This window comes from Dermochelys coriacea, chromosome 5, assembly GCF_009764565.3.
Source record: "Dermochelys coriacea isolate rDerCor1 chromosome 5, rDerCor1.pri.v4, whole genome shotgun sequence".
Taxonomy (NCBI): domain Eukaryota; kingdom Metazoa; phylum Chordata; order Testudines; family Dermochelyidae; genus Dermochelys; species Dermochelys coriacea.
Genome location: NC_050072.1, coordinates 133,128,120 through 133,154,962, shown reverse-complemented (window position 1 = coordinate 133,154,962; position 26,843 = coordinate 133,128,120). Strand labels below are relative to the sequence as shown.

At 45.2% G+C, this 26,843-nt stretch overlaps 1 protein-coding gene across 1 annotated transcript in view; it reads left to right on the top strand.

Annotated features, from left to right (window-relative positions):
- The window catches only part of LOC119855753 (PH and SEC7 domain-containing protein 3-like), a 147,546-nt gene extending 120,912 nt beyond the window's left edge, over positions 1 to 26,634 (top strand). The window contains 9 exon segments of the mRNA XM_038402407.2: positions 127 to 170; positions 5,088 to 5,281; positions 6,128 to 6,198; positions 10,874 to 11,031; positions 14,123 to 14,267; positions 18,554 to 18,619; positions 18,621 to 18,668; positions 18,670 to 18,699; positions 23,026 to 26,634. Of these exon segments, the coding sequence (XP_038258335.1) occupies positions 127 to 170; positions 5,088 to 5,281; positions 6,128 to 6,198; positions 10,874 to 11,031; positions 14,123 to 14,267; positions 18,554 to 18,619; positions 18,621 to 18,668; positions 18,670 to 18,699; positions 23,026 to 23,238 (969 nt within the window). The 3' untranslated portion in view covers positions 23,239 to 26,634.
- The last annotated feature ends 209 nt before the right edge of the window (positions 26,635 to 26,843 follow it).

Here is a 26,843-nt window from a genome sequence, read left to right as displayed (position 1 = left end):
CTAATGCTCTTTCTTGTTCAGAGGCAACTCATTTGCTAGTGGTAGTTACATATTTTCTATTGGCATCTTGAAATATATATGACAGAGTCCAAACAGTAATTCCCTCTTGTTTCTTTCTCTTTGCAGGCTCTCTACAATTCGATCAAGAATGAGAAGCTTGACTGGGCAGTGTAAGTATACTGTGCAGAATTCATGATCTTAAAATCAGTCCCTGGTATGGTAATCCATTTCCTATGTGCATTGCACTGTGATTAGACTCTGGAAACAATCATCTTGGTCGGTGAGACTCAAACATTGGATTCACTCTTCCATTAGAAAAGTCCGTGTTCTACTTCCCTTCTCCTCAAGTAGGAAAGTAGTTAATTATGCAAATCAGCTGTGTCTACAAGGAGGAAAGACATTTAATTCAGTAGGAAACTTCATCTTCAAAAGGCAGAAATATAAATCCTCTGTTTGTTCCATGACTACATAAATAAAACAGATGTTGAGTTTCTTCCTTTACCTTCCAGTGCATAGTGTTGGAATCACTGAATAGAAACGCAACTCTTGGATTGAGTTTCCTGTTCTTGGTTTGTTGTCTAGTATTGTCTTTGGATTAACTATGGAGAATTTGACAACAACCTAATATTAAAGAGACTTAATTCAAAAGAGGCCGATCTACCTGCCCTTATCTGCTTTTTGACAAGCTAATACTTCATCAGAACTCTGTGCTAAACACAAGAGAAAACTTCTGTTTCTAACCATATTAATCGGCATTTCCCCTTATTCATCTTCTTTGCGGCATGAATACACCAACAAGAAAGGAATGCACCAGCCCTAGACTGATGTCGGTGCTGAGTAGTGGATTTTGGTGTTAAAGAAAAGGGTTACACCCCAGAGTAGCTGTGTCTCTTTTTGAGATGTTTGCCTGCATGGCTCCACACCCAGGGTGATGTGTGCACCCTCAGTACGCAAGCTCAGCTTCCTGGCGCGCACAATCCATTGGGGCTGCTTGCATCCTGTTTATGCCCTTGTGTCCCCACCTGAGTGTCAGAAAAGGGAACAGCCTCAGCCCCCACTCTGCTCCATCTGCTCAACCAAGAATCTGTTTTATGACTTGGAATGTTAGGGAAGGTGGACAGGGAATAAGAAGCCGTGCAGGCAATCATCTGGAAGTGTGCAGCCATTATACGCCACTCTTCTTTCTGTGAGCATTACCTGCAGAAAGCCCTGCTCCTGGTAATTAACAGACAGCTGCAAGACTGAAAGCGGGTAGATCTGAGGAGTCTCTCCTGAGTAAACATCGCAGGACTGCTCTCCCAAGCTGAGGCTCTGAGCTAGAATAAAGCAGCGTGGATATATGTATGGAGCTCCATGTCATATCCCAGCAACAGAGACGTTTTGTGGCCAGCCCCTGCAGCTGCCTTAGGCTTGGTGAAATGTGCTAGAATTTCATCTCGTTCTTGGCGAGAGCGTGCACAGAGACTAATCCACATGGACAACCTAGGTGGGAATCAATTGGCTCCTAGCATTATTCCCACGGTTTTCGGTCAAGGTGATTTACTGGGTGGTGTAGTCCTGTTCAGATAGTAGCTTAAAGCCCTCTTAATGTCTAGCCATTGCAGCCTAGTCTCCTCTGATAGTGAGTGGAGTTCGGGGGGAAATACAGGCAGGTTCGTGGAGGTGGAAATCAGAGACCCTTCTTGGATAGGAATTTGGGATATGGGCAAAGGGCCACTTCATCCTCATGGAATGCTGTATGTGGCTGGTCAGCCATTAGTGCCTGGGTCTCAGGGGCAATCCAAGCTCATGAGTAAGCTACCTCCAACCCCAGCAGATGCAGGGCACATTCTGAGAAAGGCTCCAATGGTGATCCTGTTAACTTAGGGCTGGACTATGAGCAGTGGCTGTAAGGGCTGAGCCCGAAGCCGCCTTCCTCATTGTGCGGTCACTGGTCACAATAGCCGTGCTTGGGCTCTGGGACTACTTATCCTGAAAAGAGAGGGACCATGACTCCTCCCCACCCCTCTAGATTGGCCTGCAAAGGAGGGTGGACACATGAGAACAGTCGGCTCCATCACAGTGGATGGAGCAGCATGTTATTACCACCGGTGAAGCTGCTGTAGTGCTAGGTCAGCGCAGCCAGGATATTGAAGTGTGAAGAAATGCTGTTAATCTGGTCAGAGTCTCTTTGATAGCCAGAGATTCTCTTTGTTCCTGTAGGCTAAACCAGGGTTTCCGAGCTTTGACAGCAATTGGTATGTGGTGGATTAAAGACCTGGGGCAGAGCAGGGTAATATATGATATATGGTTGATAAATGATATATGGAGGACTGCTACACAATCCTCATCTCGTTCTTTATCGCTTGTTACTGGCTAGATTTGTCATCATTCTAAAAGACTTGCTGTCCATCCTGCTGTTTACAGTGCAGCTACAAGGCTGGATCCAAAGCCCACTGAAGTTCGTGAAAGGCTCCCATAAATTTCATTATTGAACCTGTAGACAGAAAAGGATCATCGTATTCAACACATCCATTCCCTGGTGTGGTTAAAATCGGATGCTTCAGTTAGTAGCAAAAGCTTTTTGTTATACTCCTATCAGCAGGGCAGAGTAAGTGCGGCTCTGGGAGGGTGAGCTGTGGTCCATTTCTTCTCAAGTACCATCAAAGACAAGTGCTAACTTAGCTCCCATTGCAAAGCCGTCGGCTATTAAAATGAACCATGTCTTGTGATTTGTAATGTGTTCAGCTCTGATCTGGAAGTCGTGGAGAGCCAGTCATTATGGGATCCTATATCTCTTTTCCTTCATACAGTCACTTTTCAGAGAAGAACATTGTCACGAAATATTCCTTATTTTAGCTGCTCCCCAATTCCTCTTGCATGAAATACCATTTAGTAGGATTGAACGAGATAGGAAGTGTGATGACGGAAATGGAGATCCCAGGAAATTTGATTGTTGTTCTTTCTTTTTTCCCCCCTTCCTTCTACTCCTCCATAATCTGTGCTTGTTTGCATACAGATGCAGATCTCCTCTAGCTGTGTTAAATGTTTGGTCTGTGGTTTAAAGAGTTAGGGACATGGGGGAGGGTCGGACTACATAGGGATTGACAGTATTTTTGCCTCATGCTCCTGGGAACATGGAGCTATAATTGTACTGGGGCTATAGCAAGCCTTGTTTTTTAGGGTGGGGGAAGCGACAGAAACATGGCAAAGACAATGACTGAAATCCTGATATCACTGAAGTCAAGAGCAAATCTCCCATTGTCTTGAGTGGAGCTGGAATTTCACACCATTAATCCCTGAGGTACCTCCAGTGATGTCAGTAGAGTTACTCCTGGAATGAATTTAGCCCAACAACTGGTATATAACTTTACATCCTTCTACTGAATTAAACTCCCCTCAGGGTTTCCAGTATCCCCATGAGGTTCTTGTGGGTGTACATTTGTATTAGGAAGTTAAAGTCGTGCCACCCTCTCCTAATATCAACCCTAAACTGTTGGGCGAGATGGGTATGATTTCCATGCCTGGTGCAATGCAGGAGGTCAGACTAGATGGTCATAATGATCCCTTCTGCCCTTAGAATCAGATGGATCCTTACCGGCTCCATCGTGGAGAAGGATACTGAGTTTGACTTGCTCCATTTTAGGCACAGAATAATCTAAAGTGAAATATGTTTCATTTGCATGATATTTAGATGGAGCACAGAGATCAGCATTTCCCTCATTGTTTATAACAAGTATGTTTGCTCCCCATGCTGGCATAGAAGTAAGAATTAGAGTGTAGAATAGGGTGAATGGAGACACAATATAATATACATGCTTGAAGAATTGTTCGATGAAGACCCTTGCAAATCCACGGTCTGCATTCAAATTATCCGTATCTGTAATGCCTTTTTCAAAGCAGGGCTGTGTAGATTACAGAAAAACAGTGGTGTCTTTAAAAAAAGAACAGGAGTACTTTTAGTCTGCTGTTGAAACAACCTTTATCTTTTATAAAATGGAGGTATTGGGATTCCTCTTTTAGTCTGAAGTGTACAGAAAAAATGACCCCACCAAGGGAAAAAATAATGAAATTGTGATGGAGAATTTTACTACTTTTGGGAAAAGGAAAATCCCCAAATTAAATTTATCGTTGAGAATTGTAACAGTGCCTGGTACAATGGGGTCCTTGCCTACAACTAGAGCCTCTAGGTGCTATGGTAGTACAAATTATTATATTATTATTATTATTTTATTATTATTATTATTACCCTGAATTTTAGCATTATTATTAATAGTATTGTAAACTAGTGTTGCAGTTCTGTTCTGAAATCTGCCTTGTAACTGCACTGTCTGGAGATCCCCTCCTGCATGGGAACTGCCTCCTTTAAACGCCAGTTCTCAAAACGCCATGCTTTTTGTTTGCCACTGTTCCAGAATTTAGGTTTGGGAACAGGGGTATCCTGTTACTCCGCCCACATCGTGGGTCTGGGGTCCTGGGAGAGTGTGATGGTTTGTCAAGTGAGAGGCTGGAACTCATGGAGGCAAATATTAGCAGAGGTACAGATCTCCATAACTGGACCTCACAAATATAAAGATTTCAAGCATTCATATCTTGTCATTGCAAAACCAATTCATTTGCCATGGGATTGCTTTTTCCATATCTCCTCATTGGCGAGGAGGGGAGAAGCAGTCTCTTCAAAAGCAAGGGCTTGATCCTGCAGTTCTCATTCACGGACTTCCCGTAAGAGCTTGGCAGGGACAGGTGGTAGAATTGGGCACCCAAGCCATGGAGAAACAGTTACAAATAGCACTGGCTGAAAATATTCCCCATAAAAGTTTTGTCAGTAGGGGAAAATGGCTTTTTTGTGTCAAAATGTTTAAAGTTAGGCTTGTGCTTAAATACTTTGTTGATCCGAAACTTATGGAAGCCAATGGGAGACATCCCTCTGTCTTCAGTGGGTTTTAGGTCAAGCCCATAGTAAAAAAAAATGCTTATTAGAATAACCTAAAGAGAGGAAACATTTTGAAAAATAAAGCATGTGCAGAAATTAAGAAGATGAAACCTTGCAGGATAATGACGCTGGGCGATGGGTTTTTCACTTAAACTTTGTGTTCATCTCTTTTTAGAGACGAAGAGGAGAAAAAAAAATCTCACTCTGATGGCACTGATGAGAAGGATAACGGACCCCATTCAAAGGCCATGACTCGGATCGGCCATTCCAATAACCCCTTCCTGGACATTCCTCATGATCCCAATGCTGCTGTGTATAAAACTGGATTTCTGGCTCGTAAAATCCATGCAGATATGGATGGAAAGAGGAGTGAGCATCTTTTATGTTTGTTTTATCTCTTAGGTATCTCTCTTCACCCTCCAGTGGCTTGTGGCCTTGTGCCCATAAACGAGAAGGCACCTTAGAGACTAACACATTTATTTGGGGTATACTTTGAAGTGTAGCTTTAACTCTGAATTCCCTGGCTTTGTAATACTTTGTTTGGGATAATTACAAGTTTATTGTGTTTTCACTGGTGTGGTCCTTCAGCTTTAACGCCAGCTTAATATAGGAGTTAGTCTGGGATTTTAGTTGTCTTCCATCATTTTCTCTCCTTCTGCTAGGAAGAGGGGACTGGGGAAGCAGCTGAAAACTTGATCCTGGTTTCCTTGTGGCTGCAGCAAGAGGGATGGATGCTTTGTTTGCCATCCCCTACAGAGTGGCACTGTAACAGTTATGGGTGGTGCCTGCCTGCATTTAGAGAAGTTCCCTCCAATTCCTCTATCTGGTGGTCTTGCACTACTCTAATCCTCTGCCACGACACAGAGCTCGGACTGTGCTGAATAGCATGGGAGGGTATTGCCCACTCATCTCCCACTCCTGCTGCTGGTGAAATTCATGTTGTCTTGGTTGCAGAATTGGAGAGGCACCTGTACTGCAGCTGTTTTCTGGGTAAGCTCTATTTGCCTGCTGACCCGGGCCTGGCCTGTAATCTTGGCTGTTTTGTTTCCCCCGGCCCTACCTGCAAAGCAGGCACTCTGGCTAGTTACGCTCCGCTTTGAAAAGCAGAATACGAGAGTTATTGAATGCAGAATTAATGTAGGTTTCCTGTTGCCTAGACAAAGGGTAAAATGGATTTGAGTTAAATGAGTTGCATTTCTTTTGCTTTCTCTTTAGCTCCCAGAGGGAAGCGTGGCTGGAAAACCTTCTATGCTGTGCTGAAGGGAACAGTGCTTTACTTGCAAAAGGTAAAAGAAATAGCTTTCTTTGAGGGGGATAAAGCAAGGGTTCCCAACCCTTTCCTGTTGGAGCTTCCCTTCAGCTGGGCACCCACTCTGGCTTCCCAAGACCCACAAGGCCCATCTCCAGTCCATACACAGATCCTCTCCCTGCCTGTCACTCTGACGATGTCTCCCTCTCTCTTTCTTAACTCTGCCCATCCCTACTCGTCTGCTGCTGTCATTCACGGCTTCACACGTTCTGCCCTACCAGTGAAGACAACATCATCTGCCTGTTTGTCACACACGTATCTCTGTGCTGCCTTCCATGCTGCCTATGTGTATGGACCTTCTTTCCTGAACTGACGCAGAAGGCCTCTACCACCTTCTTCGGATCCCTTCTTGAGACCCCCGTCTGCAATGATGCATGTCAGAAACTAGTCTGTTAATCATGGCCTGAGAGGAGGCTAGGGGGAGGATTTGCCTTCAAACTGGCCAGAAACAGGGCGGGGATTTTATTCTAGATCAACATGAAATGCTGAAATTTCCTGCAGTGAACAAAAATTCAGTTTGGAACCATCGAATTGTTTTGACTTTACATGGTGTTGAAATATTAAATATAAAAGTCCAAACTAAATGATAAACTTGAAACAAAAGAGTTTTACCATATCAAAAGGAAACGAGAAAGTCAAAATTTTGTTTCGACTTTTTCCTGTCAAAGCTTTTGTCAGAAGTGACAGGTTACCGGAAAATGTTTTGATTCCACGAAATCCACCTTAGGGAGAAACGAAGCATGGAAAAATCTAAGTCCAGAAGTTCATTGTTTCAGGAGAAACAGGGTTTTTGCAGAGTCTGGCATGCTTAATTGTAGTGAAAGCTACAGAACTGTGGTTGTCAGCACAAAGGCTATGTTTACACTATGGACCTTACAGCAGCACAGCTGTAGCTGCGCGGCTGCACAATCTCCCATGTAGCCACTCTATGGACAGTCCACACCGGTGCATTTGTCAGTGAAACTTATGTCAGTCAGGGGTGTGGTTTTTTCACACCCCTGACCGACAAAAGTTTTGCCGACAAAAGTGCTGGTGTATAGCCTAAATGATATGCAAATTATCGTAACTTCCAGAAGAGCTCTAGCTATCTTGGCTTCCGTGGAAACTATTCTGAGAATTGCATTGCTCTGCCACTGAGCATCTGTATGATCTTGGGCAAGTCACATCCCTTCTATGTGCCTCTTTTTGCCCTCCCACATTTTGTCAGTCGAGATGGTGAGCTGTTCGCTTCAAGGATACTCTATCTCTATACAGCACCTAGTGCAATGGAGCCCCAATCTCAGCAGTGACCTCTAGATGCACTGTAAGAATAACTGGTAGATATCAAGAAAAGGAGTACTTGTGGCACCTTAGAGACTAACAAATAACTTTTTTTTTGCGAATATAGACTAACACAGCTGCTACTCTGAAAACTGGTAGATATATCATCTTCCAAAGGGCAATATGGACCTGATTCTGCTCTCACATGATTTGCTATCCATGTTTCTTTTTTTAAAGACACCCTTACAGTGGTATCTAAAGGACGGTAACTCCAAGTTTACACTTGTATAAGCATCAGCAGAATCAGAGCCTATGGCCACACATTCAGTGGAACGGGGCCAGTGCTAACTGCTGTCTTGTCTGTTGTTCCATTATTAAATGAGTGATTGAAAGATGCTTTCTGAATCAGTGAGCAGCCAGGCGCCAGAGGAGCTTTGCTGAAACACTTGCAATTAGCCAACTAAATACTTCTGCCCAAGATTATATAAAATCAGAAATTTGACAAGCTTATAACATCTGTCCTGTGCATGGAAGTCTCGAGTCCCAGGTTAATTTCCAGCCCTCTGTCGATCTAATGTGATGGGAAGTCAGTGGAGCAGGAGACTGTCACAATGTCTTGTCATTAGCCTGAGCTGAAATGGGATGTGTGTGTAGAAGACAGTGAGCTTGGGCTGGTTTTCACGCAATAAAAAATGGTTTCTTGACAAATGGTGCAGTAAAGCAGGCCACACTGGTTTATTTGGATTGGGTTTTGTTTGCAGCGATACTGCTTTTGCGATGTTACACTGTATCTTTATGATGCTATGGGGTAGGATATTCTGTGTATAAATTTGCTCAGACCCTTTTCTTCGACTAGCAAAAATAAAAATAAAAAAATTGACCTGAGATGATAAATGACGTAAGGACAGAGCCCATACCTAAGTATCTGCACCTGGAGATCTGCAGGATCCTCGGAAGAAAAGGATTTTATAGTGATCATGCAAGGTCAGTGAAGACGTCCACCCATTGTACAATAGCTGGTAACAAGCAAAATGTCATGCTGGGGTTCACTAAAAATGGATTAAGGAAGGCACAGCCTGAGTCAGCTGGAAATGGAAAAGGCAGTTCTGGCTGGCTACCTGGAATCCAAGGAGAGCTGAGTTCAGTAGGACGCTGAGACTGAACACTGCATTAAAGAATGACTTCAGCGGATAGAGAGGCCAAAGCTCCTGCCAAATTATTCTGTCATGCTGCTTCAGTGTAACTGGGTTTGGGTCTGAGCCAGCCAACTTCGATTCAGACACTGGAACTTCAGGGGAATTGTTTTGTTCATGTTTAAAGGAGATGTATAGCCTGGTGTTCTCCAACTACTGGGGTCCTTCAGCCCAAGTCTCAGCATCCCGTATCAGCTCTACCGGACTGAGGGCTTTTGTGGCGGAAGTTTGATTGCCCATCACAAGCCTCTAGACTTTGTCTGAGAGTAACAAAGTAAAATTGTTTTAAGAGATTCCATGGTTCCCTTCCCAGGGCTTTCAGGGAAGTTAACAGAGGCCCAAAATCAGTGGTATTGTTGCCAGTTGACCTAATAGGGTTCACATGGGTGTTTGACTTCAGTCCGTAGATAAGAAGGGATCTTTCTGTCTCCATATGTGTCCAGGTGTGAAGCGTCATTGGGAGGGGGATACTGGAGGGAGTTGACTTACCATCATCATCTCCCCTCCCAAGAAGTGGGGGAAGTGTGAGACAGGGCAGTAGCTGACCAGATCATTGACATTCGGTGACCATTTTAGAGCCAGACCACTGCAGGCTTGAGGCTTATCGCAGCTTGCATCTCTCCATGGAGCATTGCCAGTCTCCATCTTTTCTCCTTGCCATGGGATCATGCACACTCCTTATGCCACATTTGATTAGATTCAGAGGGGTTCTTTTGCTCCAGTCTCCTACGCTCTTGTCTCCATTGCAGGTCTTAGCAGAACCATAGTGACTCTTGAAAATAACAGGCAGGGAGAGGTCTACAGGCCAGTGGATTGGTTTTGGACAGCAAATGGTGATAATGACCTACCAGACCCACCATTGCATGGATCCTGTGTCTGAGAAAACCACCCGGATCATCGGAGTCTCTGGGGGAAAACCAGCACAGCCACTCCATGACCCTGGTGGAGGGATGGAAAGCTCTGTCCTGCACTTGAGGGTCAGAGATGATCATCCCATGAGAGTGGTGTGCTTACTGCACCTGCAGTGTGAAGATCGGGTGCAGGCTGTGTCCTGCTGCATGAGCCACCTGGGGGAATCCTGATGAAACCCTAATTCAGCAAGTCAATGGTTTAATTTGTGTGGATGCTGAACTAGCCAAGGTGATGAGTCGAGGAAACCCCTAATTCCAGGCTTGGTAGCAACTTAGTTAGCTCTGACTGCAGAGTGGCGTGTATATCCTTAGAATTCCCACGTGGGGTTAACCATGCTCAGTTGGCCAGCTCCATGGAGTTGCACTGATTTACACCAGCTGAAGACCTGACCTAGTGCGGGGCACTCAAATGAGTCCATTCCCTTAGCGGGGCCTCCGTTTAAAGCATTGCTACACCATGCATTGTCGTTCCTAGAGCAGGTTTGCCTACTAGATCGCTGCCCAGTAGTGTCTGATAATCACGGAGACAGATCACCCACGGCCAGAGCTTATTCTCCCCCCTGAAACATTAGATCCCCTTTATGTGGCAGCTATGCTCCACCCTGTTCAGCACCAGGAGTCCCAAGGAGACATATCTGACATCAAGATTGATCAACTTCATGTGGTCATAGGTTAGGGATGGATAGAGGTTAAGTGCTATTTGCAACTTCTCTTTAAGCAACTTGGTGTAAACTTACACCACTGCAGCATTGCCAGGAGGTGACTTGTCCCTTGACATGCCTCTGGAATGCCCTATTTTTGGCTGGCTGTGCCACCTTCACATGTTGTTGCACACGTATGCACAACCCTGGTTGACTAGTGTCTTCGCGGCTTCACTTTACAACACTGCTGTGTCTCGGATTGTATTGGTTTTTTTATTGATTCACATTTTACACTGGTTTGACACCATGTGAGATCTAAAATCAGTTTCTGGGGTATGACTTAAGAACACTGAGGAATTTAGCCCTCTAGGATTTATTTAACTTCTTCATGACACTTACTGTTCTTCCCTATTCTTGTGGGGAGGTGGTGGAATTCCTTCACTTCCTTGCAGAGATATTAAAGAATTTTAAAAGGTAACATTTTAAGAACTGAAAATGGAAATGTTTATAGGACAGATTAGGTTAAACTGATATTTTTATAATCATTGTTGATGGCCCTTTATGGAACATGACTGTATTGTTAGGTTAAAGGAAGAGATGAACAACCTGAAATAACTTGTGCCGTCTTTTCATTTTAATTACTGCAGGATGAATATAAACCAGAAAAGGCTTTGTTTGAGGAGGATTTGAAAAATGCAGTTAGCGTGCACCATGCATTGGCATCAAAGGCAACAGACTATGAGAAGAGGCCCAACGTCCTAAAGCTCAAAACAGCTGACTGGAGGGTCCTGCTTTTCCAAGCCCAGTATGTTCCGTTCACTCCGAGTTTTTCTAGAGCTGTTTTATTTGTGGGCAGAAAAGGATTGGGAGAAGAGGGGTATGACTGTAACCTCTGGGAGTGCAGGAAGGTAGGGGTAAGTTTGTGATGTGAAGGGTTAAGTGGGACACTAACGGAGATCAGTCTGTTCAGTTTATCAAAAATTAAGAGGTGATTAAGTGATTAAGAGGTAACTTGATTAGGATATGAGAGTATCTTCATGGGGAGAAAAGACCAAGTACTGAAGGGCTCTTTACTCTATCAGAGAAAGATATGAGAAGCAATGGCTGGAAGTAAAAGCCAGATGAAGTTCAAATGGGAAATTAGCACAAATGTGTAGCAGTGAGGGTGAGTAACCACTGGAACAAACTGCCAAGGGAAGGCAGTGGTGGATTCTCCATCTATTGATCTCTTCAGATCTATTGATCTTCTGGAAGCCAAACACAAGATACTGGGCTCAGTTCAGGAGTAAATGGATGAAATTCTATGGCCTGCATTAGATAGGAGGTCAGATTAGATTATTTTAGGGTCCCTTCTGGCCTCAAAAAAAAAATCCATGTTCTGCTTGAGCCCCAGTCATCCTGTGAGATCTGCCTGGGCAGACTGCTGCACCCCACAGAGTCCCCAGGAGGCCAGCAAGGCTTCATGAGGGCATAGGAGTCAGCCTGCAAGACTCAGAATACACGCTCAGGGCCTTAGAATATGCAGTGAAATAGAACATCAGCCAGTCCGTAGGTTTTATAGCCTAGGTCAGTAGTTTTCAAACTGTGGGTCACGACCCAGTACTGGATCACGGAATGGAAGGGACTGGGTCGCGGTGGCTCTGGTCAGCACTGCCGACCAGGCCGTTAAAAGTCCCGTCGGCGGTGCTGCCCGGCTAAGGCAGGCTAGTTCCTACTTGTCCAGACACTGCGCTGTGCCCCAGAAGTGGCCAGCAGCAGGTCCAGCTCCTAGGCGGGGGGGACACCACAGGGCTCTGTGCGCTGCCTCCGCCCTAACCACTGACTCCACACTTCCATTGGCCAGTTTCCAGCCAATGGGAGCTGGGGGGGGTGCCTGCAGGCGAGAGCCATGCAGAGATGCTTGCACACCTCCACCTAGGAGCCGGACCTGCTGCTGGCCGCTTCCAGGGCGCAGCGTAGTCCACAGTGCCAGGACAGGCAGGAAGCCTGCCTCTGCACCCCCGTTGTGCCACTGACCCAGAGCCGCTGGAGGTAACCCAGCACCCCAAGCCCCTGCCCCAGCCATGAGCCCCCCTCAACCCCAGAACCCCTTCCTGCACCCCCAGCCCCATCCCAGAGCCTGCACCCCCAGCCCAGAGCCCTAACCCCCTCCCAACCCCCTGCCCCAGCCATGAGCCCCCTCAAACCCAGAGCCCCTTCCTGCACCCCAAACCCCTCATCCCCAGCCCCACCCCAGAGCCTGCACCCCCAGTCCAGAGCCCTGACCCCCTCTCACACCCCAATCCCCTACCCCAGCCCAGAACCCCCCTTTCACACCCCAAACCCCTCATTTCCAGCCCCACCCCTCAGCCCTCACCCCAACCCACTGCCCCAGCCCTGAGCCCCTCCCACACCTCAAACCCCTCATCCCCAGCTCCGTTGGGTCGCAGGCATCAACAATTTTCTTCAACTGGGTCGCCAGAAAAAAAGTTTGAAAACCACTGGCCTAGAGGGCCTCCTCTGAAACACAAGTAATAAAGGCAGGAAATACAGCAAAGCATTCTGGCTTTGTATTTGCATGCCCTTACTAGCAATTTACCTGCCACTTGTAGCACTCAGCATTGAAAATCCAAATTATTTTGATTTGATTTGTTGGTGTAGTCTCAGCCCATTTGCAGCCGTCCGCAGTATGTTCCTGCTGAACCACGAATATACAGAAATTTAACGCCATTAATGATCCCACAGCTTGCTCCAGAGTAAGCACATACTGAAGGCATGACTATGCAGCACTGCAGTAAGAACTAGGGGTGTGTGATATCGAAAGTACTCTAGCGTGTTGCTCTCTGCCTGCCATGTGTAGACCCTGCTGGTGCACTCTAAAAGTTATCTCGTTCGTGCTGACGTAGTCCCATTTCAAACAGAACTGTACTGGTAGGATCCCACCGAGAGCCCTAGTTTGATAGTGGTTATGTTCTTCTGAGGATGATTTTCACACCCTTTCCATCTGTATCTGGCAAAGATTTAAGCTGGTCTTTATGCAATGTGACTTCAATCACGGTCCCTAAAGTTAAGCATGCGTGAAAGTCTTTGCAGGATCAGGGCTATAGTTGGAAGAGATGGAAAACAGACACATTTGACCTTGCATACACATGATTTTCTCAATACAGGTTTATACCATCCAATATACTTTGCTTGGCCCCTCCCTACATCACCAGGGTCATCAATCCCTCAATCAGTGGCACTGCCCATGCAGTTTTTAATAGTGTGCAGAAGATTTAATTGAAGGTCTTGGAGTTTCTTTGCTGTGGGTCCTGTTGCGCAGTAAACTCAGTGGTTTACAGAGGCTGGTAGTTGAGAAGTGCAGAAAGAATTGTGTTATTAATAGTCTTCTGCAGTAAGAAGTAGGGGAGAAGGATTGGAAAAAGGAGGTCGAAGCAGGATTTTGTGTCTTGGGTAGGCAAAGTAGAAGCTTGGACAAGGGTCATTCCTTAGGTTAAATTTAATCGGGAAGTAGTCGCTGCTTGTGTATTCTGTGGCTCAGTAGTTGATTGTGGAAGGGAAGTTATTAGCAATCAAGCTAATGGTGCGGCCAAGTTTGTGGTTCATTGAAGCCACTGAGGATGTAAAGAAGAAATGAGCAAATTAAGGGGTGAGAGCATTTTGCCTGTCATCAAAATGGATGTTTCCAGACGTAAGCCAACCTCTAAGGGAAGTGGTTAGGAAGAAACTTCCTCTGTATGCCACCCTCTGAGACTTCGACACTAGCCACTACTGGAGGTAGGACACTGAACTAGATGGCCTTCAGGACTGAGCTCAGTTCATATGTCCCTATGATGATAAAGCTGACAGCAAGGAGGAAGAGGGAGGAGACACTGAGTTCACCGATGTTCTGATTGCTCTCCATCTTTCTTCCACAGGAGCCCAGAAGAAATGCAGGCATGGATCAAGAAAATCAATTGTGTGGCAGCAATATTTTCTGCTCCACCATTTCCAGCTGCTATTGGCTCTCAGAAGAAGTTCAGTCGTCCGCTTCTGCCAGCCACCACAACAAAGTTATCTCAGGTGAGTTGTTATTATAAGAAGCATATCTCCCAGGGTGGAGAGTCCTTTGTCCGAAGATGAGCTTGGAAGGTTCTTCTGGAAAGCTTGAAGCTATGTTATTTTGTTGCTATCACTAGGTAAAACTCCTCTGCAAACAGTCTTGCTAGCACTTCCATCTAAAGGAGTTTATCTCTAATTGCTTCTTAGGAGCAGAAATATTTGCAAAGTTAAAGTGGGGGGGGATGGAGAACTTGACGTAATTTGTTTGTGCTCTGAAGAAAGGGAGGTATCACCAATAGCCTTAGGGCATGGCTACGCTTGCAGATGTAGGCGCTGGGAGTTAAACCAGCCTTCGGAGACCGCAGCAGGGAAAACGCTGCCGTGTTTTTACACTGTCAGCTGCAAGTGCACTGGCGTGGCCACATTAACAGCTTTTGCAATGCCACAAAGAGCAGTGCATTGTGGTAGCTATCCCAGTGTGCAAGTGGCTGCAACATGCTTTTCAAATGGGGGGTGGAGGGTGGAGTGTAACAGGGAGTGTGTTGTGTGTATGTGGGGGGAGAGAGAGTGGGTTTTGGGGGGCCAAGAGTGTGTCAGCATGCTATCTTGTAAGTTCAGACAGCAGCAGACCGTCCCCCCCTCCCCTCTCTGTCACACACACACTCACAACAGCAGCATTCCACAGTAATGGTTTGCTTTGTCCCAGAGCAGATAAGCAGCTGGCATTCCTACAGCCGATTCCAAACAATGACAAGAGTTACCACTTGATTTAAGGTTTCAGAGTAGCAGCCATGTTAGTCCTCTATTCGCAAAAAGAGAAGGATTACTTGTGGCACCTTAGAGACTAAAAATTTATTTGAGCATAAAGCTGTAGCTCATGAAAGCTTATGCTCAAATAAGTTTGTTAGTCTCTAAGTTGCCACAAGTCCTCCTTCACTTGATTTGAGGGGATTATGGGACATTTCCAGAGGCTGATCAGAGTGCAATAATGCAACACCTTGTTCACACTGACGCCCGGGCCTTTCAGCCAGGGTGCAGCAAGCTCTATGCTTCTCGTGGAGGTGGATTACCAGGAGCACTCCAGCTGCAGAGTCCGGGCGCTCTATGTGCCTTTCCATTGTGGACACATCAGGAGTTAGGGAGCCTGGGGCTTCTTTAATGCGCTCTAACTTGCAAGTGTAGCCAAGCCCTTAGGCTCATTTACACATCAGATAGACAGTCCTTGTCTCCTGGGTGTGGCTAAGAATGTAAGACATTCCAGGCACAAGAGCACAACATTATGGGTATACTCCTTGACCCTGTAAGATTTAATTTATTTGAGAGCCTTCAGTCTCCTCCTCCTGAAACAAACCTTAGGTCAGGGGTTCTCAGACTGGGGTTGGGACACCTCAGGGGGGCGTGAGGGTTATTACATGGGGGGTCGTGAACTGTCAGCCTCCACCCCAAACCCCACTTTTCCTCAGTATTTATAATGGTGGTTAAATATATTAAAACGTGTTTTTAATTTATAAGGGGAGCTTGCACTCAGAGGCTTGCTGTGTGAAAGGGGTCACCAGTACAAAAGTTTGAGAACCACTGCCTTAGGTGTTTTTTGAATTTAGGTATTTCTTTGGGCCCACGGACTTCCCTGAATCTTATCTCATGCATTTATTACCCTTTGGGCTAGTTGGGTGAGAAAAGTGGGCATAAGCCACCTTCCTGGCTTATTGACCCTGGGGCTAGCCAGAGGCAGTTCATCATCCAGTGTCACTTTAGAGCAGCTTCAGGGCTGCTCTAAGATGCACATGCTGTAGAACAATGTGCTCTGGACCCCTCCTGGTGCATCTATGGGAGCTGTGAGGGTGATTGGCATGCAGCTAGCTAGGCTGGTTTCTGTCCCCCTGCAGATTCTTCACCAGTGGGGAAATGCCCTGTAAGATGGGTGAGTCTCCTTTGTGTTTCTTTTGCACCACAGTAGTAGAGGAGAGAATCTAATCTTTGGAATGAAGCGATCCCGAGTATTTTATCTACTGCTAGCATTGTGAAAGAAGTCTCTCTGAACTTCATTACTCCTTTTCCTAAATTTGAAAGGCTTTATGCCATCATCACCATTTACTGACTCGCCTTCAGACTTCTTAGCTCTCAGAGCCTTTCCTCATAACCTAGATTCTTCAAGGCCACCTTCTGACAATATCATTCTTCCAGTGGCCTGGAGATTAGCACTTCAAGCTGTATTTTTGGTGGAAGTCTAACAAGTGCCTTAAACAGGAGTAATAGTACTTGTCTTATTCTGGGTTTCCACCTTCTGTTAGTACAAAACTAGTGTCTTGTTTGCCGTTTTTCACTGTAGCTCTGCCACGGCTTGAGTTTCAATAATTCACCCACAGCCATCAAAAAAATCCTTTCACTGATCACTGTGCTGAGATAGCATTCCATTTAAGTGCACCATTTCCTAGCTTCATTGTTTCCATTTTATCAGGAGTAACAAAAAAAAACAAAAAACAAACCCCTGTGATTTGCATACTGGTAAAAGGGTGACATGAGAAGCAGAATAAGTTGAAGTATTTGAGCTAATGGCAAAAGATTGTTATATTTTCAAGCAGATAATTCAAGACAAGCTAAAACTTGTCTGCTTTTATCTGCAAGCTGGAGAGGTTGTAAGCAGGCTGTTTCTCATTCTGCAGAGGATGAAATATGAATGATCAACTCTTGCTTGGTCTCCGTGTTAGTTTGTGAGCTGAATCAGATGACCGCTACAGCACTTGCTTCAAAGGACCTGCTCTTGCTCAGAGTAAAATCAGTGTCGTCATTTTCATTGGCAGCAGTGGCAGCAGGGTCAGACCTTGACAGAAATAGGAGATAAGGAGGAGACGAGACAAAAATAATTGTACTAAGTCATTTCACCAAGTTCACCTCCAGTGTCTACATCCTATAGGTAGCTGGTAACAGGGATGTAATAAAAGTATATAATGATTTGGTCTACAGAAGGTAGATGAAGAGCTTCTGTTCTCCCTTTCTTATAACACCTGAACAAGGGAATGTTCAGTGACACTAAAAGGTGGCAGATTCAAATCGATAAAAGGCAGTGCTTCTTCCACATGTGTAGTTAGACTGAGAAACTCACTGCCACTGGAAGTTGAGGCCAAGAATTTAGCTAGATCAAAAAGGGATGGAGGCTTGAATAGATATCAAGAATATCCTGGGCTGTTATAATGAATGGTAAATATTTTTGGAACGGATATCAAACCTCGTGCTTCAGGGCTTAAGCCAATCTGTTAGAGATCAGGGTGAGATCTGATGTCTCTCTCTGCAGGGTTCTTGCACTTTCCTCTGGTGCATCTGGTATTGGCCACTGCTGGACTAGATGGACTTTGGGTCTGATCCAGTCTAGCAGGTCCTGTGTCGTCAGAAACAGATGAGATTTCACCATTTCTGCTCTTTCCTGCAGTGCTAGTTCAGTGGGTGAGGAATAACATTGAAGTGCAGTGTTGAATTTAAAGCCCAGTCCATCCCAAGTTCAGAAATAAGACCACTCTGTAGGGCCGGCAGGACCTAAGAAGTGCATATTTTGAAGGAGAGCGAGCAAGTACTGGGAGTTGCAGAAGAGTGCCATTATCTGCCCAGATGGTTGAGTGGGTTTGGGATGATTGTGACAAAGGAAATGGCCTAGAATGAAAGAGTAGCAAGTCCTTGCCCCCTCCAACTGCACAGTGGAGTAAAGTTTAACAAAGGAAATAAGCCTTAAGGAGAGGACAGGACATCCTTCTCCAGGAGAGCCTGTGCCTTGCATAGCTCTAACCAACTGGCTGCTACAGACTGGAAAACACATACTGGCAGAATGACAGAGGGGATGGGTCTGATAATTGTACCATCCTGTCGCCACAGAGTTGCTTCCAAATTTGCGATGACCTTAAGTGTGGGGACAAGTCTGCCCTTACTTGTACCCCGCACAACATCATTGACTTGGCTGAATTTGGCACAGGGGTTAGTAAAGTGGAATGGCCGGATTTTAAGCAGGGCTCCTTGGCTGGCAATTCCCCATTGTTCTCACTTGGGGAAGGAGAGGTAGATTCTGCCTTGGGGAGGTGCTGGGTGCTGCATACCTTAAAAAAATCTGGCCATTTCTTCTGGATGCCTACAAGGAAGCTGCTGGAGCCAAGCCCTTGAAGATCTGGCCTGGCCCTAACAATTTACCTGATAAATAAAATAAATGTTAAAAAAAATTACTTGCCAGAAGTTGCTGTTTAGTGTATGGGCGGGTCTTTTTCTTCTTTTTACTTACTGAATCTTTGAGAGTCGACATTTACATAACTAATATGTTTCTGAAGGATGAACAGCTGAAATCACATGAAGCTAAGCTGAAGCAAATCTCTACCGAGCTAGCCGAGCATCGTTTCCTACCCGCCGGACAAGAAACTTAAAGGCAAGGAAGTAGATGACTACAAAACTGAAAGACCACTATCTGGAGTTTGAGGTATGTATGGGATACAGCACTAAATACATGGCTAGGCATCCATCTTGGAGAAAAGCCTGCGGAAAGTACAGAACTCCTCATAGAACTAAAAAAGGAATAACAATACTGTAGTATTTACTAAACCAATAAAGACAGTAATAGTATGTCTGTATATCAATGGTGCAACGGGGCTTTTTGTTTTTGTTACTAGTAAACATCTGCAAGATTCTCCCTACCACATTACCTCTCCTTACACTTAAGATAAGTCAAAGCTTAGAGCTAGGCAAGCAGTCAGTATGTCAATATGATTAAAACGGTATAAGTTGGTCATTATACTCTGAGGTTCCCTGCGCCTGCAGATACAAATTACAACAAACATTTGACACAGTTTGAGAGTTTTGACTGCAGTCACCTGTTACCTCATCAGGCAGGAGGGTCTCAAGAGTTTGGAATTCAGTCCTGCACTGACACAGACTTCCGTGTGACCGTGGGCAAGTCATTTAGCCTCTCTGTGCCTCAATTCCGATCTGTACAATGAGGAATATAACGTTCCTTCTTCCCTTTGTCTCTTTAGTTTATCAGCCCTTGGACAGGCAGAGTGCCTAGTTCAGTGAGGCCCCCAATCTTAGTTGAGACCTTTGGATGCTGCTGTAATATAAATAATAGGAATAATCAGTCATTTGTGTATTCTGAAGGAAGCAGAGGAGAAGAAACAGACATTCTAAACGTAGTACCGGCACTCAGTGCACATGCATCCACGGCACCATCAAACTCTGGCACTGTGCACAGGTGACTAACAGGTAAAGCAGAGAGGGAAGAGGATAAAATACAGGTAATGAATATGGTGTTGAAAGTTAGACTGCAGCCATGAGAATCATACCCCTTTATGTTTCTGGCTTGGGGAGTTTATATTGTCCTCTTTCTGTGCCTGTTTTCGTTAGCAAGTTTTAGCAGCGAAGCGTGGAAAGAAATGGCCATGTGTATCAGTACACGTCACCAATGGCCCACCACACATTTAGATAACTGTCACCAGGGCTGTCGCTTCTCCCCTGCTCCAAACCATGCACTGCCACACTTGGCTCTTCAAGGAGGTTTATTTTCACAACAGAGGTTGTCAGACAGGCAGAACACAGTCTGAACTCAATCCTCAATGACAGGCTTCAGGGCCACTCCTCCAAGGGGTCTCTGGCCCTCCAGCTCCTGCAGGCTTCTTAGCCTCGGCCAGCTCTGCTCCCCTCCTGGAGCAGCAGTCACAGGGCCGCTCCCCTGAGCCCTTTGCTCCTGGGACCCACCACAGGTGCTAGCTCCACTCCAGTATGACTTCCCCTCTGAGGCTCTGCCTGTTACAGCCCTCCCTCTCCAGCTGCCTACTAGCAGCCCTGTATAGGCTCAGGTGTGGTCCCACCCCTCTTTTAATTGGCTGGATTGGGCTCTGGTTTAGGAAGGCGGGGTTTAGTCTATCCTAGGGACCAGCTATCCTGGATAATAACAAATAATGTCCTCTTTCTTAGAACCTCAGATGAAAATTGAATCCTGCAGAGCGAATAGATTTGAAGAAAGCTGCCGAAGGTGCCTATGTAAATAGCTCTGAGGTACAACCTACTTTCACCCTGTGGGAGGGAAGGTGTTTTAACCTGCTAATATGTGAAGCTGGGCTATTTTTAGGCTTGTCACAGATTTCACAGAATGCATAAAATTGGTGGTTGGCTGTAGAAAGCATATGATAGCTGTGAAATACCAGCAATTGAAATTTTCCTTCGGTTTTCCATCATTTGGAGCAAAGCCTGGAGGAGCAAATGTGATTGAGTGACTGACCTTGCTGAAGTAGGGGCAAGAATGTAGGGGGTGCTCTCAAACCAAGCCTGCAGATCAGGCCACTGAAAGCAGCAGGAGAAGGGGAAAGAAAACACAGAAACTTAGCAAAAAAAAAAAGGCCTGACTCGCCCAAAGAAATGGCACGGTTCCCAAAGGAGGGAGAAGGCCAGATTTCCCCTTCTCGTAAGCTCTTGTCATTCGTTTTCCTTCAGCTACTTGTGCTTCCCCTGGTCTTGCTCTCTGCAAAAACAGTACTGCTAACAAAGCAGTTTCTCCCTTCTGCTATGTACTGAGCCATTTTTGGCTTTGAATGAGGCAGTGTATGCTCATCAGAGTAGGCACGGGCTGTGCTGTGTGACTGCCTCACTGAAGACTCTCCTGTAATCCATATGTACCAGGGGGCAGAGAAGGTTGTATGGGCATTTTAGACTTTTAAGTATTTTCCTTTGCAAATTTAACATTCTTATTTTCTTGATGAGGCTTCCTAGGGTGGTTTTTTTTAACAAGTCATGTTATTTCCATATGGCCCCATATGGCTTCTCATCGGTGTAAAAGAGAGCAAGTTTACAGTTTAACTTTAAAGAAAGCCTTTATTTGTACATTGCTTAAACTGAGGCTGAGGACAGACATCAGCAGTGGAATTCTGGCCCCATTGAAGTCAATGGCAAAACTCCCATCGGCTTAAATTGAGGCAGGAATCCAGCCCAGGGTTTTATTTCTGTTGTTACCATTGGCTTAGGTTTGTGTTTATTTTAATCATTTGAAACATACGGAATGAATGCAGTTCTGCTCATTGATAAATGTTATGATGAGCCAGCACTTGCAGCAATAACTATTTCTTCCTCTTGCCAACCTGTCCATTCATTATGCAGTGAAGCATGGCACATCATCAGAATTCTGTTCATTGGTTCTCCTCGTTGAGTGACAGGCGGATACCTCTTTCTTTTATTTGTCTCTGCAATGCTGTGCTGGACCTCCCGACATGGAACTGATCAGACTGGTTTTTTCCTCATTTCATTTTAAAGCAGATTCTCTTGTGATCATTCTCAGTAAGATTTTGTTTCTCAAAGGACTTTTGGGAAACCTGGTCACGTACTCCCATCTTCTTCTGTCCTCTTCAAAGCCATTCCCAACGCTTTTTACTATTTTGCATTCAAATAATTATTATTATTGCTTGAATATTATTATTTTATTATAAATGGAGAGAATTCTCTTTAAACATTTTGGCTCAGTCAGGAACATAATAACTTAGAGACTCTTTTATTCTTTGAAAAATGGATTAATAATCAGTAGAAGCATGGGGTTATTTCCACCCCACCCCAACCATCCGCTGTGATCACCTTAATTCCCATTCCTACACTGACATTAATGGCTGCTGAGGGATGGATTGCCCCTTTCCCATCGCCAGCCGTACTGGCTAACTTTGCTAAACTCTTGCAGGCAAATACCTATTCATGCCTGTTGATTGTTGTGGCATTGTGTGAGGTGCTGTATGGTTGTGACTTGCAAAGCAAGAATTGCCCAGTAACAAAGGGAAACATACTAGTCCAGTTATGGAACAAATTAGGAGTGGGTGCTTTGCTCTACATAGAACATTGGTGCCTGAACAGGGAGCAGAGTCCGGTAGACCTCAGGCGATCAGGTTGAGTTTCCCCATCCTGTTTTCCGAACACTGGACTTGTAGAATATCCTCTTGGAGGCAAAGCGGGGTAGAGCTGCCCTGGAGAAGGCAGACGTTCGGCCCTCCCACCTGTTCTCCATGGGAGAGCCCAGCATAGAGAATCCCTGTGTGATTCTGTGCATGCTGTGTGATCCAGTGTTTTAATATCTAGGGTCACATGAGCTGGGACAGGGGGAGCAGAACCTGCAGTGGCCAGGCTGGTTGTGGCCACAGAAGTTTGGGAAGCTCTGAGGACAGTGGCAAACCTGAGCAGAAGGATTTTCGCAGTCCCTTTGGACCAGTGGTTTTCAACCTATGGTCCGCAGCCCCCTGGGGGTCCACAGACTATGTCTAAGATTCCCAAAGGGGTCCGCAGCTCCATTCAGAATTATTTTAGGGGTCTGCAAATGAAGAAAGGTTGAAAACCACTGCTTTGGACTGTCGTGTGTATGCATGCTGAGTAATGCCCTGCTGCGTGAGTGTTCCTGTTTTCTTTAATCAGGGCTACTTGTGCAGCAGGGTTTTGCTCTACTTCAGGAAGGTACAGCTCAGCATGCCCTTTACGGCTATTCAGAAACTGCCACCCATCAGTTATGTAAGTGTCCTTGCGCTCTTATTGGCTGAGGGCCATTAGGTACAGAGCAAAGATTTGCATGGTTGAGGAATAAACATTGGCAATTGTACAGCATCCCGGGGCTCTGGATGGCTCAGACATTTTCTGTGTGGTGTAATTATTATTAGCCACCATTGTTCACATACATATTAGACTCCTAGATTTCAAGGGGCCAGTCTGATGATCCAGGTGGACCTCCTGCCTATCACAGCCCAGGGAAGTTCATCCAGGCTGATTCATTCCTTTGTTCCTTTTTCAGAAAATCCGCTATGAGATTTATGTTGCCTTACTGAAAGAAGGGGGGAAGGAGCTTCTGAGCAGTGGAGAAAATGATGGGCCAGGACTGAAGAAATCCCATTCGAGTCCCTCGTTAAATCAGGAGTCTCCTGTTAGTGTCAAGGTGAAGCGAAACATCTCCGAGAGGAAGGACTACAGGCCAGAAACACCCAGCATCAAGCAGAAGGTCACTTAGACTGCATGAGACAGCTGTAGAAACAGCCATGCAGCAAAATACCAGTGGTCAAAAATTTCCTTTGCTAACCTGTCAGTAACAAAAACAAACCAATGCATCTGCCTGAATGGGGTGGTAGTGACATTTTCTATTGTATATTTTGTTGTTTCTGTACAGATTGTGGGAGATGTCTTGGCTCCTGATTTGCTTTGCCTTGTTAATTTATCATCTAGCCATGAAAGCACCTCTTTTTTTTTTTTTTTTTGAGGGGTGGGAGTGGGACTCCCTGATTTATTGCACATCTCCTCCCCTTCTGTCCTCTCTCATTGGCACGTGACTTTCATCTCAAGTCAGCTGTGACCTTTCTCCTTGCAGTGGGAAAAGGAACTGGACAAGCACTGCAGCATAGTAAATGCTAGCTGCGGTGACAAGAAATGAATTGTTGCAGAGATGGAACTGACCACTCCCTGCAGGTTAGTTAAATTCTGACATTGCAACTGGAGATCTCCCAATCATGTGAAACATACTGGTACTTGTACTATAGTGATAGGAGCCATAGGATACTGGATTGTATTAACTCTGGACCCACACACACCAAGGGACTAAACAATGAAAATCACTGGGAATGCTGGGATTACAGAATTAGAACAGGTATTTCAACATGAAGACTCTTTGGGGGCGCAGCAGGAGGGGGATGCCCAAAGCCATGTCTCTTTTGATGATTGATCCAGCCAGCATGAATTTTATTTTTCCATTTCATTAAGCAATAGGCTGTTGTAGATGACAACTGCTGGCTGTGTGTTGTAGTAGAAAAGGGAATCCCACGTGTTTCTCAACAATACACTCTCACGCTGCTGCTATATAGAGTCTTAATATGCATTGTTCATCTGCGGTTTCCCTCCAGAATTTTGATTTAGTAAGCGCAGATATTCTGCAGTCACTGTGATACCAATGGAGGTGTTCTCATGTTCTCTTCTGAAAGGAATTCTGTTAAACGATCCCTTGAATTTTTCACAAGTGTTTAGAAAGAACATGGAACAGAAGTCCTGGTGACTCAGGGACTTAATGGAATAGAGACTCTTTGGTCTTAGAGCCAGAATCTGACCCCATTCCAGTTGCTCTGTCCCTGGCAGTCACAATGATGCAGCCATAGGGCCAGCAAAACCTGCCCTCTGTGGAGTCTTCCTTTAATAGCAACTCCTGGCCTCTATATAAGGACATAGCCTGGGGGAAAAGGGACTTGGCCAGGGTGTCTGTAGACCTCAGCTTTCCCCAGCTGCTGGAGTGGCCCTTTTGGGCTGCGGGCAGCCAGGTGTAACTTAAAGCAGCCCTGAGGTTGCCTTAACTTACACCAAGGCCAGGATCCAGGGAGCGTGAAGGTGACTAAGAGACACCTTTGCTTCTTCCCAGGGCCCGCCCATCTTGTGCTTACTGCAGCTCGTCTTGTCTGGGGGGATCTAATCCTTAATATGCAAAGACAGCCCAGGTCAATATAAAGTGCAGTAGGTGGCCTCGAAGAAATGTCTAGCTATCTCGGGTCTGGTTCTTTCAGGGGCCGGTATTTACATCACAGAGCTCCTCATTACAGAGGGTATACTTGTGGGCAGGTTCAGCAGAGAGGCCAAGGACTGATTGATTGGTCATGTACATCAAACCATTCTGGACTACTAAACTACCAGACTAGCAGGCAGTAGAGGGAGCAATCAAGCAAGATAAGGACCTTGCAGAGAAACTAAATGATTTCTCTATACCAGTCTCCACCACAAAGAACAACCATGGGATACGTACCCCAGAGCTCTAGACTGTAATACCCATGCTGTGCTGTCAGAGATCGTAGCACTGAAAGAGGAAGTGGTGCACCACGATCATTTAGGATGCAGTCACTCACCAGGACCCGATGGTATTGATTCCAAGAGTTCCAATGTGACTTATGAATGGAGTGACTGAGCTGCTCACAAACATTTGTAAACTGTCGTCGTCCTAGAAATCTAGAGGATAGCCAGTGCTTGACTTCATTTTAAAAATGACATTGGGAGTGACTGCGATTCACAGAGCTGTGAGGCAGGCCGGTCAACATTTTCCAACATTTGGATTTGTTTTTTAAAAATTACGTTATGCTTAAAGTTAAGCACATTGTCTAAGTGCTGTCCCGAAGAGGAACTTTCCTGAATTAGGGCCAAAGTTATGTGCTTGAGCAACATGCTGGGAAGTGTCATTCCCTGTAGACGAGAACAAGGGTAATATACATTGGAAGAAATAATTTGAACTACTCGTTGAGGGGTAGTAGATTAGCCACTCAGGAGAAAGGCCTAGGCACCCTGCAGCTGTTCATTGTACAGTAGTAGTTAAAAAAAAAAAAAAAGGGCAGTAAATGAGAGGCTGAGTTATATGAGAGGTTGTTATACTGAGAGAGAGAGCGAGAGCGCTAATACTGAGACTGCTAAATGCCGTTACATAGGGAGATGATCTTGAGTCCTGCAACCATTTCACATCACTTCCTCACAGTAACAGTACAGCAGAAACAGAAATGGCCAGAGAAGTCACAATTTGATCCCTGCTCCACTCCCAGGGCAGTGTAGCTCTACTCTGGCCCTTACTCAAGGCATCCAGGTACTTGTGTTTGCCTTTTAAACCACCTCACTCTATTTGTAAAGAGGTGATAATTGCAAATGTTTGCGTTGGCTGTTAAGATAGTCTGGCTGCCCATGGGTTCTGTTTGAGTTGTTGATCTCTCAGTCACAAGTGGAAACTCTCCCACACAATATCTTTCTCAATCTACGCAGAAACAGGATAATTCATGCTCACGACTGGGGAACTCCTTGCAGATGAGTGAATTTCATGCAGTTTGAAAAGTCAGACACAGTGAATCACAAAAACCATTTTATTTATTCTGTCAAATGCAGTTTAGTTTTAATTATTTATTATGCTACTCCAGAGTGTACTTGTACATGGATTGTGGTATATTTTGTAAAATGTATCCAGTCTTAGTAAAATGCAATTTCACTTCAGCTTTCAGCTGTTCAATATTCCCTGAGCTCCACCTGCTTTTTGTGAGAGTTCTGAGGTGTGCAGATTAGTGATCTGAGAATTTGTGAGGTTTTAGTATCATTTTTGAAATTCCCACTTCTGGCTGTGTCTCTTTACAGCTGACCTGTGTCACCATGTCCTTTGATAGGTTTTACTGAAACAAGTAAAGAGAAAACACAAAGGCAGATCCTGCTGCCACTGAAGTCAGTGGCAAAACTCTACAGACCTCACTGAGCAGGATCAGAGAGCTGACCAGTATTGCAGTTTGCTGTGCTTTTAACATTACAGCGTAGCAGAAAGGTTGGGCTAGGTTCTCAGAAGGTGTAAATCAGCACTGAAGAGACTGGAGCTATGCCATTTGACCCCTGACACCCCCCGCCCCCTGAAAATCTAGCCTGTTATGTGTTGCACATTATTTTCAAAGTACCTTGCTTTCCAGCTCCTGGATATTTGCTTTTAGCAGAGAAGATAAATGTGTGATTATACTGTATAGGTGCCCAAGTCCTTCACTGCTGTCAAGAAGCATTGCAGCTCAAGAGGGACAAAGTTGAAATGGTCACTTTTTAAAGCCACTTCTGTGTTTCTTTTGTCTTGGGCCC